The sequence below is a fragment of the Pecten maximus genome, chromosome 11 (assembly GCF_902652985.1).
Source record: "Pecten maximus chromosome 11, xPecMax1.1, whole genome shotgun sequence".
Taxonomy (NCBI): Eukaryota; Metazoa; Mollusca; class Bivalvia; order Pectinida; family Pectinidae; genus Pecten; species Pecten maximus.
This window is the reverse complement of record NC_047025.1, coordinates 20,999,987-21,014,109: the sequence shown is the minus strand read 5'-3', so window position 1 is coordinate 21,014,109 and position 14,123 is coordinate 20,999,987. Positions and strand designations below refer to the sequence as shown.

The 14,123-nt window shown below is 34.2% G+C and overlaps 1 protein-coding gene across 2 annotated transcripts in view; it reads left to right on the top strand.

Moving 5' to 3' along the window:
* Positions 1-14,123, top strand: part of LOC117338222 (retinoblastoma-like protein 1) — a 57,947-nt gene that overhangs the window by 14,044 nt on the left and 29,780 nt on the right. The window contains exons 8-9 of one of the 2 annotated variants that reach the window (XM_033899485.1): positions 1,725-1,772; positions 2,672-2,855. In XM_033899485.1, coding sequence (XP_033755376.1) covers positions 1,725-1,772; positions 2,672-2,855 — 232 coding nt within the window. The remainder of the gene's footprint in view (positions 1-1,724; positions 1,773-2,671; positions 2,856-14,123) is intronic. The other variant, XM_033899486.1, reaches the window with a different exon arrangement.

Below are 14,123 nucleotides of genomic sequence, written 5' to 3'. Positions count from 1 at the left end.
TTTAATAGGGCTTGACTAACCTTGTTCGATTGTCGAGGACAAGTAAAAAATCATCGTCAGACAAGTTAGATTCAGAAAATGAAATAAAATCTTGACTTCTCCGACCAGAGAAGTTGAATTTTGATGTCAATGCTAAATAGTTGTTTGCTTGGGTAGAGTAAACCAATGAAAAAAAAAAAATAAAAAAAATTATAAAGCTCTAAAAACTTAAGGCCGACATGAGAGTCTGTTTTGTTTCTTATGTGACTCAGTTTACGTGGTCCTTCTCGTGGTGGTTCTAAAGCACTGACTTCAGCTGGATGTGCGAAAACGAAAGTACAATTCAAGCAAGGACGATGTCATGCTGCCAGACTCTTGAGCTAGGAAAATGCAACTATGAAAAGAGACTCTTGAGCTAGGAAAATGCAACTATGAAAAGAAAGAAGCTTTCAAATTAAAATAGTTTCCATGATTAAGTCAATGTTGCAGCGGGGAAAAAATCTATCGGTTCCTTTTTATGGTGACTGATTCCTTAGGATAGATAACAAAGGCAAACAAAAAATAAATGAAAATAGTGAAGGACAGGTATATCACACGATAACTATAAAATCTAGTCACATTCAAACCTATAATTGATATTAATTGAATAAATAATCATTCGCTAAACTTTTTTCAACAAAAAACTTTAAACTTGCAATTGGGGACAAGTAATGTTTTTCTCTAGACAAGTAGATAAGCAATTCTACTTGTTTGGCAGGACAAGTTTCTAGGGTTTGTTGACCCCAGTGAGTGTAAAGTTTTATTTCTTCCTTTGGACATACATCATCTGTCTTTTGTGTTATGTATTATACATTATCAACATAGCACTTCTCTATGTCTTGCAGACCAGTTCAAGGAAAAATGTATGATTCCAATATTTAAAAAAAGGTTTGAAATGAAAACATTTCCTGTAAACATAGCACTCCCCATAAAGTGTAGAGAGTTGATAATATGATGTAGCCAAAGTCTGCTGTGGTGAGACAAGCCAGTAATACATTAGAAGCTATATACCTGGAATGAAAACAACAGCATCTGAGCCCTTGAGAGAAGCTCCCTCCCCAAAACTAATATACAAATGTTCAGTTCTACACAATGTTTTAGAGTCGGATAGGGTACAACACAACCCTACACCTAAGAGTGGATTAGGATGCCTAGAAAACACTATTACTTTTCAGTGTGTTGGCATACTTTTTTTATACGAAAGGCTTGGTTCTTGTCAGTGTCTTTGCATAAATAGCTGGTATCATATCACATACTTTATTCTTACAAATATATCTTGGCATCAGTGGATTACCTCCCTTTACGTATTGAAATGGTGCATATGAGTTTTGTGCTGTGCTCATAATGGAAGGTTTGTCTTAAACCATCAACAATGATTCCAGGACTATTGTACTAGCTCTATCAGTATTAACTGAAATAGATCAGGCATTTTATGATTTTAATATTTAGATAATCAATTTATGGCAGATTAAATCAAAATTAGAGAATTTTTGATATTCCAGGTTTTGATGACTATTCACCATTTTGGAAATATATATTGACGGTATGTTTCCTTAAACAGACAGATAAATTCAAACCACGTGTTCTATTATCTAACCATCACTCCACTGACGATTCCCCATCCCTGTTCGTGCATGTCATTTTGTTTCATGATTGAGTTATTTGATGTTGTGGTTTTAATGTCCAGTTTCTCCACTGCTTTTCAGTATTGCTATCAACCAAAGTTATGAAGAGTTTCCTTTACGATACAGCAGGTAATTAGTTCTCCCATAATGCTGCCTGTTGGAGGTTGACAAATAATGACCAGATTTTCATATTTCAGTCATCCTGCTGATTTCACTTTCATCTTTATCATCATAATCATACTTTTGTTTTAAATTTCACTGGTAGTCTTGTGCCAAAACTAAAAGAGAATTTCATTTCATGTTTTCCTGATCAAATGATTTTGGAAGTTTAAATCTGAAACTGAAGATTTGGTCACTTAATCCCTCTGTTTTGGACACAATGTGTTAGTGAAACTCAAATGCATTCAAACAAAATGTGTTTTAACATTTGATGCGAAATATATTTTTATATTTAAAAAAAAAAGACATTATTTTGATTTTTAATAATTGTTATAAAGTTTTTGCGCACATTACTACAAAACTGGGATCTTAGACTCCATTCCATTTGCAAATTCCTCCAGTAAAGCTTCAGAAAATAAAGGTTTATTGTTGACAATTACTTATACTTGTAGATTACTTTCAGGATTGTTCTGATAATTATATTTCTCAGTAACATCAGTTCTAAGGTCTTCATAAAGATGTCTAGTGAATTTTAATCTCTATATCATATTCTATCATTGGCTCGTATTGTCTGTTGAGAATATAAGTTGTCTATCTTGTTTTGTTTAAGAAATTATAGTCTTAAAAAAGGGTTACCAGGTAAAAAGACTTTCTGAAATTTAAACCAGAATTGCAGAGTGGAAATCATGAGTCAGACCATAACAGACATAGGACATTAAACAGAATTGGTTTTCCTTGATGCAGTGTCAATTAATAAAAGAATGTCATTTAAGAGGAAATTGCAAGAAGAAAGGCGTGTAAGCTCCAGGTATGGTTATTTCCATGGGAACAGTGTTTATTTTTCAAATTCTTCTTTAATATAATTTCAGTAAAACGATAAACAATCAGTATGAGGAGTATGTCCTGAGTGTTGGAGATTTTGATGAGCGGATATTCCTTGGAGATGATGCAGATGAAGAGATCGGAACCCCTGCGAGGGCCTCGGAAGAGGTCACAGGAGAGTTTTCAGAGAGGATGAATGTAAAGAATAATCTCCAACAACATTTTGAAGAAGTAAGTGAATTATTTGTTGGAAAAAATTGTTAGTCTTGATATTTGGAAGCCTCGACATTTCCAGTCTATCATATTTAGGAACGTGTCCTTTTGTTGGTTAACCAGACCACTGAAACATCACTTGTCACAGTAAATTGTACATTTCTGCAACCTTTTGCTTGAATGGTTTGTTCTATGATATATCTGCTGACTGCAGCAGCTTGTAAGTTCAGCCACCTAAAATGATACATGTTGCTGTTGTATTTAGTGTAGACCTGCGATTTTACATGTATTGTCAGATGACCTTGAAATGAGTCGGACGCGATAATGTTATGCTGTGTTTGCACAACCAAAATTTTCAGTTGCTGAGGGGTGGAGCCAAAAAGGGTCAAATTGACTAAAACTTCAAAAATCTTCTTCTCTGCTCTCGGATATGGTGGAATCAAACACTATTCATAGATAGAAGGGTCCATTTTGAATGCATGTGCGAGCACACAATACCGTTCAGGATCGCTGATTTATTGTCATGCGAGCACATGACATACTGAACAGACCTGTTTTTGTTCTCTTCCTGTACTATATGTGGTGATGATAGAGGTGTAACTATTCATTGATGCATTTAATTACCTCTATTGGACCATACCGTCATTATTTCTTTCAGTCGAACTACGTAATATGTATCATAATCTATTTTACCTATATTGTGATGCAGTATATCCAATCTGTTGTTTAACGTCAGGATGCCTTTGGCACCTGCCGTTATAGTCGTGGTGGGTAAATTTTGTTAGTCACACTTTTGTTTCCGGCTAACAACTTTTCTGTTCTGTAATACATAAATGATATACATCCGTAGCCTAATATACTTCCTATTTTGACAGCAATTATTGACACGATTTAACTGATGGTTCCCGTGTTTACTGCAATTATTTTAAATGAAATATGAATGTTTGGTGTTCTAGACTATTTTAGATTGTAAACATAAACAATTCCTCACCAGTATATGCAATTTTGTTGGTGTAGGATTACGTAGTTCTGTCTCAATCCTGCCTTGAAAACGAAAGTAAAAAAATCAGTTTGATCGTCGTGGAAATTTACATGCGTCCCCAGATAAACTATCCACATGTCTTGGACTCATATGTTCATCCTGAGTTCATATGCATGAACATTTCATATAAGCCTAAAACCAACCGTGTTTACGTAGTAAAATGTGTACAATTCTATAAATAGCTTTGCAGAGGAACAGGGATAACTTCAGCTGTCTGTGTACAATTCTATAAATAGCTTTGCAGAGGAACAGGGATAACTTCAGCTGTCACGTGACTAATCACGTGATCATCAGCCAAAATGGCGGTTATGTCTAATGTAGCTAAACTAGCGATCGTTCACAGTTTCATATTTATTTGTATGTCGCTAGAATACAGAAGAAATATCAACAGGAATTGAAGGCAAGTTGTAACAAACTACATTGCCGTTTTTTATGAGGATTTTATTAAATAAGATTATTATTTGTTAATTTGAAAAGAATCTAACGGTTATGATCCGTGACTGATGTACTGGCGTTTTGTTTGTCAAAACTAGGCCTATTTAGTATTGTCTCGTCGGACAGCGTGACCGACAATGCGACCGCAGTTTTCTATTGGAGGTAAAATATTTGCTTTTTCGATGTCACTAGGGGTCATAAAATAGATGTTTGCTGGGCCTAATTAACATCTTATAATATAAATAAAAAACTTAGGCTGTGTACATCTTGGATTTTATCTCTGATTGTACATGTAACTGTTAATAGACCGATTGTCTTTAAGTTGATTTTTTTTCCAAAGTTTACAAGCAGCCATTACTGATTCAGAAGAATATCAATAATCTTCCACAAACATTGAATAATTACGTCAGGGGAAAGAACTATACTCAGCCATTGGAAAGTTTTCAGCAGATAAATACATGTTTTCTTGAATATATATAGAATAGGAATAGCCATATTAAGACATTTCATCTGATACAAATGTAGCTGTCTGACTATAAAATCCAATTTTAAATCTCTTATTTCATGACCTCAGACCCTGACGTTTCTCAGGGCCTTTGGCCCTTTGATTTTGATTGTTCATATTCTGTTTTTGTTTCTGTCTCTGTGTACTCGTATTGTTCCTATATATATAACAGTTTCATGTTCTATGTATTTGATCATTTGTGATTTACTGGGTCATGATAAAGGTGCAGATTGTCTGGAAAATTCACAATTTACTTGTCTGTGCTGTCGTTATTACTATGTGACCAATCATTATATATATTATATATAGCGAGCTGTATTGAATTGCTAATAGTCATTTGTATTGTGATACCCAAGAATCAATAAAATATGTGATTCTTTTCCCTTCATTCATCCAAAAAATACATATGGGTAGTCGCCAGCACACATGTTGAAGTAGTTTCTCAAACAGGAAACTTAATTGGTTAAAAATAATTGTGATCATTAGAGCTGAAACGAATGTTCGCGAATGAATACCAATTCCCTGAATATTCGAATAGTGGAATCGTATTCGAATATTCGGTAGGATATTTACTTCCCTTACTCCTTTGATCTGAAACATGTACAAACGTTCCATTTGAGTTTGGGAGCATTTCCAGCTAAATTCCAATAATTCTTAAGCAGAATGTAAGCTATGCTTAGGGGTTTTAACGTACAAAGGTACTATACATCCAACATAGCAAATCATCTGCGGGCCAATCTCATTGAAAACGTCAGATTTCCGTTCCAATCCAGCATTCAGTTTAACATAAAAATACATGTATATACAACTATTTTGACATGAATAGGTTCCAAAACGCGTGAATGAAAAGATATAAACATTTTTCTGACATGACATCGTAAATAAGGTACAGTGCCGCTATCTTTTATATCCGTACTGTGTACAGTACTGTCAACCATGTGGTGCGCCATATGCATTACGTTAGTGTCAATAAAACGCTTTGAAACAATAGCAACATTCCCGGTTACAAGGGCTCAACTGACAGAGGAAAATTAAATTACCATGTGGACAGTTCGCGGTTGTTTTATTTCATGTTATTTTACATACGGACCCAATGTAGTGAACGTTGATTTTTTTTATTATATATTGGTCTTATAATGCAAATATTCCTTCTCTTGACATTGACACAAGCTCGTCGATAAGGTAGGCCAGCCATGTTTACGTTGTCGTCAATAGGCGAACTTGGTGATTTTTTTACGATTATTAAAGTGAGCTTCCGACTTAGTTCTGGCCATTCTTCAGTTGTATATATATCACTGTTACTTATTTAAAGCTTTTCAGTCGTCTATCAAGCTTAGTAAATCAGAAATAATTACATTTTCTTAAGTATCGACTGTACACTTCCGAATAATTGAATACTATTCGAATATACCAAACGAATATTGGAATGCCAAAATCTGCTATTAGTTTCAGCTCTAGTGATCATACGTATAAACAAACACAGCTGCTACAGTTTGTATTGAAGTTTAAACACCTGTCCTGATATCTTAAGGTTTCAATTTCTCTAACAAGCAAGCACTAACTTAACACAAATGAAAAAGGAAACAATGCAGTCATACGATGGCTGAGGTTTATATTGCGAGATACTATTGACCAATCAGCTATTTGATAATAATGTTTGATGATGAATCTTGACAATCAGCGGCCTCTTTATGTTAGGGGAGAAGGAACCTGTTGTGATTTAACTCTTTCTGTACTCACGACGACTACAGACGTCACAAAAATGTGCTCTTGTATCCTTCACGACGACTACACACGTCGCAATTAACATGCCTTCCATCCTTTGTGACGACTCAAATCGTCGTAAAACATCGCAAAAGATGTTGATATTACTTGCTGGTTTAGCATAGTCATACGAAGGAATTGACACGGAAATGATGTTTTTAAGAAATAAAAAGCAATGTAAATATTGTATTGATGGTATATTTTACGTACTAGAAGCATAATTCATTCGTTAAGATTGTCTATTTCAAAGAATTCCGCCGGTTCATGCCGAGCTGTTTACATAGCTACAAAATGGCGGCCTCAAATTTACTTTCGTTTTCTGCGAGATTGTTGAGGTGTTAAACACAATAAAACAATTAAAAACGATAATATATATATAATTGAGTAACGTTTATCATCAAAATAAGTAAGAAATACGTAAAATATTTTTACACACCGAAAAAACGATGTTTTGGCTGCGTGATTTCTTGCACATGTGTGACACATGTGCCGATTAACATGTCATTTCCCGCGATTCTGCCTGGTGATTTCGCCGTATTTCAAAGGAAAAATTGGGTAAAAGAGTTTCCGTACTCAGTACTTGTTCCATATGATAAACTTCATTTAATATTAAGCATTATACAACAGTAAAAGATCAGTAAAAGATCGTTTTATCGACGTCTGATGTGATAGCCATATGCTCCAATACACAAAGGACCTACCCAGCATTCACTTCCGGTAGCGACCGCGAAATTTGAATGAGTACGTAAAGAGTTAATAGTGTGAAATTTTATTTAACACAGTACTTATCCAGCAACAAAAGTAGTAAAATAAACATTTATTGCATTTATTTATAATTTTCAACTCGATAAAATACTTACTCATCACTAGGATGATAAACTTTTGTTTTAGACCAATCAATAATAATAGGACGTTCAAAAACAAAATAAAACAAAAATCTGTCTCTTACACACCTACCGTATTTGACCTAATAAGGGCGCCCCTACTTTTTTTCAAGGAAATAAATCTTTGACTGAGTGTCAAAATGGTGTTCAAAAGTAATAATTCATGTGAAATATTTTGCTACTTTATGTGTTCAATTTTCTTCGGCAAATTAAGTAACTGGAACACATGTTTTCGCCACATTTTGTGTATTCCTACAGGCTACAGATGACATGTCAGTGCAAAGAGCACCCAAAACTAAACACACATACAAATAATAACTTACCTCTTTATTTGAAGATAAAGTAAAGACTTCATGACTTCATTCTTGTAGGTATGCCACATGATTTTTAAAAATTAAAAAAACACATTGTTTGCTAATTGCAATGCATGGAGGCCAGGGTACTGATCATTTTGTTCTTTAAATTTTGAAAATATCTTCACAAATACCAATGTTATGGCTATTTTAATGTCACGATTTAGGGGGTATTGTCGGCCATATTGGGTTTAATTATGCATAAATTGAACAAAAGACGTCTTTAAAACGCTTATAAATAAGCCATTTTATTGTTAAACTGACATGATTTTACATATTACTCAACTATACAGATAGGTAAATGAGTATCCAATTGCATATACTTGAAAAGTTAAAAATAACCTGATTATTTATGTGCAAAATCTTGAATTCGTTAACTTAAATTACATGTCCACATCAAAATTTGACTAAGTCCACCTAATTAATATGCATAAATGGTATAACTCGAAAACTAATAACATTACAGTTACCAAATTTGGCATGATGATTAACAGTCCATATCCCTAAATAATGAGCACATAAATTATGCATTTTACACCCTAATGCAAAATTATTATTGAAATATGTTGCTATGGCAACCGGTTTTCATGAAAATGTACCTAATTAATATGCGTAAATGATATAACTCGAAAACTAATAATATTACAGTTACCAAACTTGGCATGAAGAATAACAGTCCATATCCCTAAATAATGAGCACATACACTGGTACCCAGAAAAGTACTAATTTCCTCGTGGAATGCCTAATAATTAGGCATTCCCGATTATATTAGGCATTCCACGAGGAGATTAGGTACAAAATGAGGAAATTAGAACTTCCACGAGGATTTTAGGCCTAACTGAGGAATTTAGGCATTTCGTGAGGAGATTAGGTATAAACCATGAGGAAATTAGGCATAACATTTTTAAACGTACCGGTGTGATCATGTCACGCACCAACGCCCACACAGCGTGGGGTAGCCCTAGGCGAGTGCCGATCAGCCAGTGTTTACCTGTGTTCTGGTCTGACATGGTCACTCTGTCAGTAGGCCTATTATACGTGTAGCTTGATGTTTAGTGTAAAGTCATCACATTTATGTCATCACATTTATGTAACAGTGTCTTATTTTATGTTTCAGGTATCAACAGCAGTCGGAAAGAAATTCAAGTGTATTATTAAACATTAAAATTCAATCTAAAAAACGAACGTGTTCAATTTTTTTCTAGTTTGTTTGCATGTTTCATCACCCGGCGGTCATTACGTAAAATTAAAGATTATAGCTTAAGTGGCTTCAACACGGCCCTGTATTTAATTGATTTTGTCATTGAAATATATCATAGCACTCGAAAATGATTCACCATTGAAGCGATCATTTTGGCCATACGATGCTGCGGTCGTAGATTTATGTTGTTTTAATGTTTACCGAAGGCCGCCCTAGAAAAAAAAAATGAGAATAATCATAGACATCAACTCCTTCCACATTGATTACTCCGTAAATAAGGTGTTGTTTAATCGTTTTGTTTCAATATTGCAGTGTTATATGTTTCAGGTATCAACAGCAGTCGGAAAGAAATTCAAGTGTATTATTAAACATTAAAATTCAATCTAAAAAACGAACGTGTTCAATTTTTTTTCTAGTTTGTTTGCATGTTTCATCACCCGGCGGTCATTACGTAAAATTAAAGATTATAGCTTAAGTGGCTTCAACACGGCCCTGTATTTAATTGATTTTGTCATTGAAATATATCATAGCACTCGAAAATGATTCACCATTGAAGCGATCATTTTGGCCATACGATGCTGCGGTCGTAGATTTATGTTGTTTTAATGTTTACCGAAGGCCGCCCTAGAAAAAAAATGAGAATAATCATAGATATCAACTCCTTCCACATTGATTACTCCGTAAATAAGGTGTTGTTTAATCGTTTTGTTTCAATATTGCAGCGTTATGATACCGTATAGATTCCGAAGTAAATTGTTTGTTTACACGCATCAACTTCACGTTCCGAGTCTCAGAGAGCCATGCGGTAATCGATAGATCCCGATAGATGGTGCTTAACAAGAAAAGGTAACTCTAAAGTCATACTTCACGGAACATATGTTTTACTGTACTGTACATACTTCAGGAATAAGAATAAAAACAGAAAATTCAAATACAAATCGTTTGACTTTTTGTTATTGTGTCCGACCGGACATGTCAACGATCGCATCAAGCCTATACAGGTAAGTTATTGTGTATGTGATTGTATTATATTTGCTTTTCAGAAATTGGACGTATGCGGTACTGCACATACAGACATTCAGAAATTAGTGTCGTTTTATGACCGACACACTTCGATACATGTCCGGGTTATGTCATTGTGCTTGTGTATATGTTTATCACCGGATCGACAGATGGCGCTTAACAAGGAAAGTTAACTCTAATGTCATACTTCATACTTCAGGAATTAGATTTTCTAGAATAAAAACAAAATTCAAATGAATTTACTTGTTGTTATTTTGTCCGACCGGACATGTCAACGATCGCATCAAGACTATAGAGGTAAGTTTTTGTGTATGCATGAATTATTGTATGCAGCATAGAGTTACATTTGCTTTTCAGAAAGGGAGATAGTTAACTAGTACCAATTCAAAGTCGTAACGTTACCCACAAACCCGTACCCAAATTTTGGCGAAGACGTACCCGCAAAAACTGGCGAACCCGTACCCTTCTTTTTCAATTAAAATAATAAAGAATATTAAAGTTTGTTTGATAGTAAAAATGTTTTTATCTATTCCAGCATGTATCTCGTTATTTTAGGTACATACAATCTATGTAGAAACATACACTACACGTATGTACATGAAACCAGCCAGCTATGATTTCAATTTGACAAAATGAACAACGACCAATTTTTTGTTTGTTTTTGTTGTTGTCCTTTTTAATAGAAACCGGCAAATAAAATGATGTGTGTGTAATGAAAACACGTGTCGTACATGCTATTGCAGTGTAAACTAAAACCGCGCACTAGCAAAACTATTTTCCGTAAAATGAACACGGATAACACTTATGTACGGCTATTTTTTTTTCTTTGATGTACGGTACGGTAAAAAAAAACAACATTTATGTAGCGTAAAAAAATGTACAGGGGAGTCCGCACGTTAAAAATGACGACTTCACAACTAATTCAATATATTATTTATTTCATAGACCCTTTTATGTCGAATACAAATATAGCCTGTCAAATTGTATTGCAGTATTTCAAAGTTAGAGCCTGTAAACAAATTGTGAATCATGACACGAGATCCGTATTAAATAATAAAAAAGGTCGATTAATATTTACTGAAATAAATGATGATATTTCGTGCCATTTGTACATGCAGGGACATACCATACTCCTACATTTGTGTAACCACGGACAGAGCAATTAAAAATCTTAAGTTCCTAATATCTAACATAAAAATGCCGCTGATTTTATTTTGTATCCGACCTTATTGGGCCGATACCAGTGTGATTAGAACCATCTTCTTGGGATCTAGATAAAATTTACCCTACCGCATTGTCCCGACAGTAAACGACCAGTACCTCTGAAAACGGCCCTTTTCAGGGCCGACCTCTCTTCACGAAATGTGAAAAAAAATTGAAAATGCACAACCTAATATTTCAAAACGCCAATCGTACGTATTACGTAGTTTCACTCGGGCAACAAACGATCATTTTTGTACACGTGTTGTTGCAGCAGTACAAGATGGAGAATATTACATTCGGTATTAAACTAACGTTATTTTTTATGTTTCTGGTATCAACAGGATATTCTTTTTATATTAGAAAAGACATAAGCAAACTGATGATGTGGGACAAACAGCACGACACCTAATTTGCTAGTTACGTGACTCCGCCTATTGACAGATTTCGTCACCTGTCACCGTCTTCCAATGAACACAAGTAGGCGGAGACGCGGGTTAGTTGACAGCTAGACAGGCGCCAAAGTTATATAAACTAATCCAATTAGACTACACCGCAGGTGGGCGGAGTCACGGATAGATGATCTGTCGTGTCAGATGATCACTTGTCTCAATGATTGTTATATTCAATATTAATGCATTTATTGATCACTTATGATCACTATGTATGTATTCATGGTCATGATGAAATAATAAGATTTTGTAAGTATTGTATTTCAGGTTTCAGATTTGAAATTCTGTAATTAACATATCCCACGGACAGTGAAGTGATCACCGAAGGCTGGATTCACAAAATACATCGATATACATTCGTCCGATTGCAATGAAATGTCGCACGATGTTAGATATAAGTACAATTTGTATGTTACAGAAAAAGAATACTCTAAACATATTAATTAACGAATTCCTGGGCGTGCAAAAGTCACTGGACACCGATATATGTATTTAATTCTATACAATTTTTCATTAAAAGGACGTCATTTTCATTTAATTAATTTTGTAAGATGGGTACGACTTCGCCAATTTCCCTGGGTACGAGCCCGCCAATTTTAAGTACGATTCCGCCAACGTTGGGTGCGATTCCACCAATTTTGGGTACGAGTTTGTTTGGGTACGGGTTGGAAAGGGTACGAGTTAGCCATAATTCCGTACTGAATTCGTACTCAGTAGGCATTGAGAAATTAGCGGTCCACCTAATGTCCTATGAGGTTTTTTGCACGCCCTGCAATTCGGTAAGTGATATTTTAAGATTATATTTTCTGTATCATGCAGATGAACATAGAACCTATAACATGCAAAATTTGATTTTGATTGTACAGGCGAAGTTAAATGCAAGGTGAGTGTCCCGCGATGTGTTCGCACGCCACATGATTTTGAAATGTGCCGATCAATTACAGTATGTACCAGTACCACCTAGTGAGTGTCCTGTGGCGCCGTACCTTGACGTTTGGTTACTGTCACTGATTTGGTCACTGATGATTTAACTGCCAAAATTTAAAAACTACATGTTTGTCCGTTATATAAGAATTATAAATAATATTCACATTTCCCTCCACAAGTTCGTTTATAAGAATTATAAAAGAAATAACTTCAAACGTATTTCTCTCCTATATCCGTTTATAAGAATTATAAAAGAAATAACTTTATCATACTCAACATTAATATCGGGGCTGTATTGAAACCCCATACTTAACTGCTATACCCCGCCACACTTCCTACATATATGTGTCGAACAGACTTAGTCATATAGTAAATCCGATGTCCTTTCAATGGAACAGATATTATTTTGGAATTTGGTGGTATTTTCTGAACTAGATTATTTTTTTTTATAATTATATTCTATATATCATGCATGTATTGTCACAGTAAAACTTATAGAGTTCGCACCATAGTGGAGCTCATGCTTGAATTTCTCTTCTGTGTCAATTGCACAATGTGTTTTTATATACATGTATATACAAATAGATAAAATATTGTTTAAGTATCCAACTGCATATACAAATAGATAAAATATTGTTTAAATATCCAACTGATTGTTCAATTTATCGTGATCTTTAGCCTGTAATTATATAAATATCATGGAAGCATCCAACTTATACCTGCAATTAATGCGAATTAGACAAAAAAAATCATGCAAGTGCTGATTAATTTTTTAGTTATATTTGCGAGTAATATATATATAAGTTAATAACAAGTGCTACCGAAACCAGAGACATAATTTTCTATTATAACGGGCCGTATATAACATTAACATCTTTCTAATTTTCTATTATAACGGGTCATATATAACATGTAAAATTTGAATAATTTCCCGTTTTAACGGGTTGTTTATAACTTGTAAAACATTTGAATAATGTTCTATTATAACGGGCCGTTTATAACATGTAATGACTTACATAATATCCTTCGGATGGTATATATAAAAATACATTGTTCAATTGACACAGAAGAGAAATTCAGAATGGCCATTTATGGTTCGAACTTTATAAGTTTTACTGTGACAATACATTCATAATAGAAGTTTGAAATTAATTTCAAACATGATGTGAAAAAAATGTTGAAGAACTTAAATTCTTTCTTGCCAAAACAGCGAGAGTAATTTTTCAACATATCTACTTGACCTCCCTTCTAAGCTAGCCTATTCCTATTGTAAATTTCGAATTTGTAACATTTAATTACCAATCGAATACATAAGATGGAATAACATCCTAAGGGAAAATAGAATCTGTAGTCTTCGTAACCTGAATGAAATAGGAGACGAATTCCATTACCTATTAAATTGTATCATCAAATAGCATTAAACAGAAAAAATATGTATTTAGATACTATTATGAAAGACCTTGTCATTAAAATTTAATACACTTTTTAATTTTGTAGTA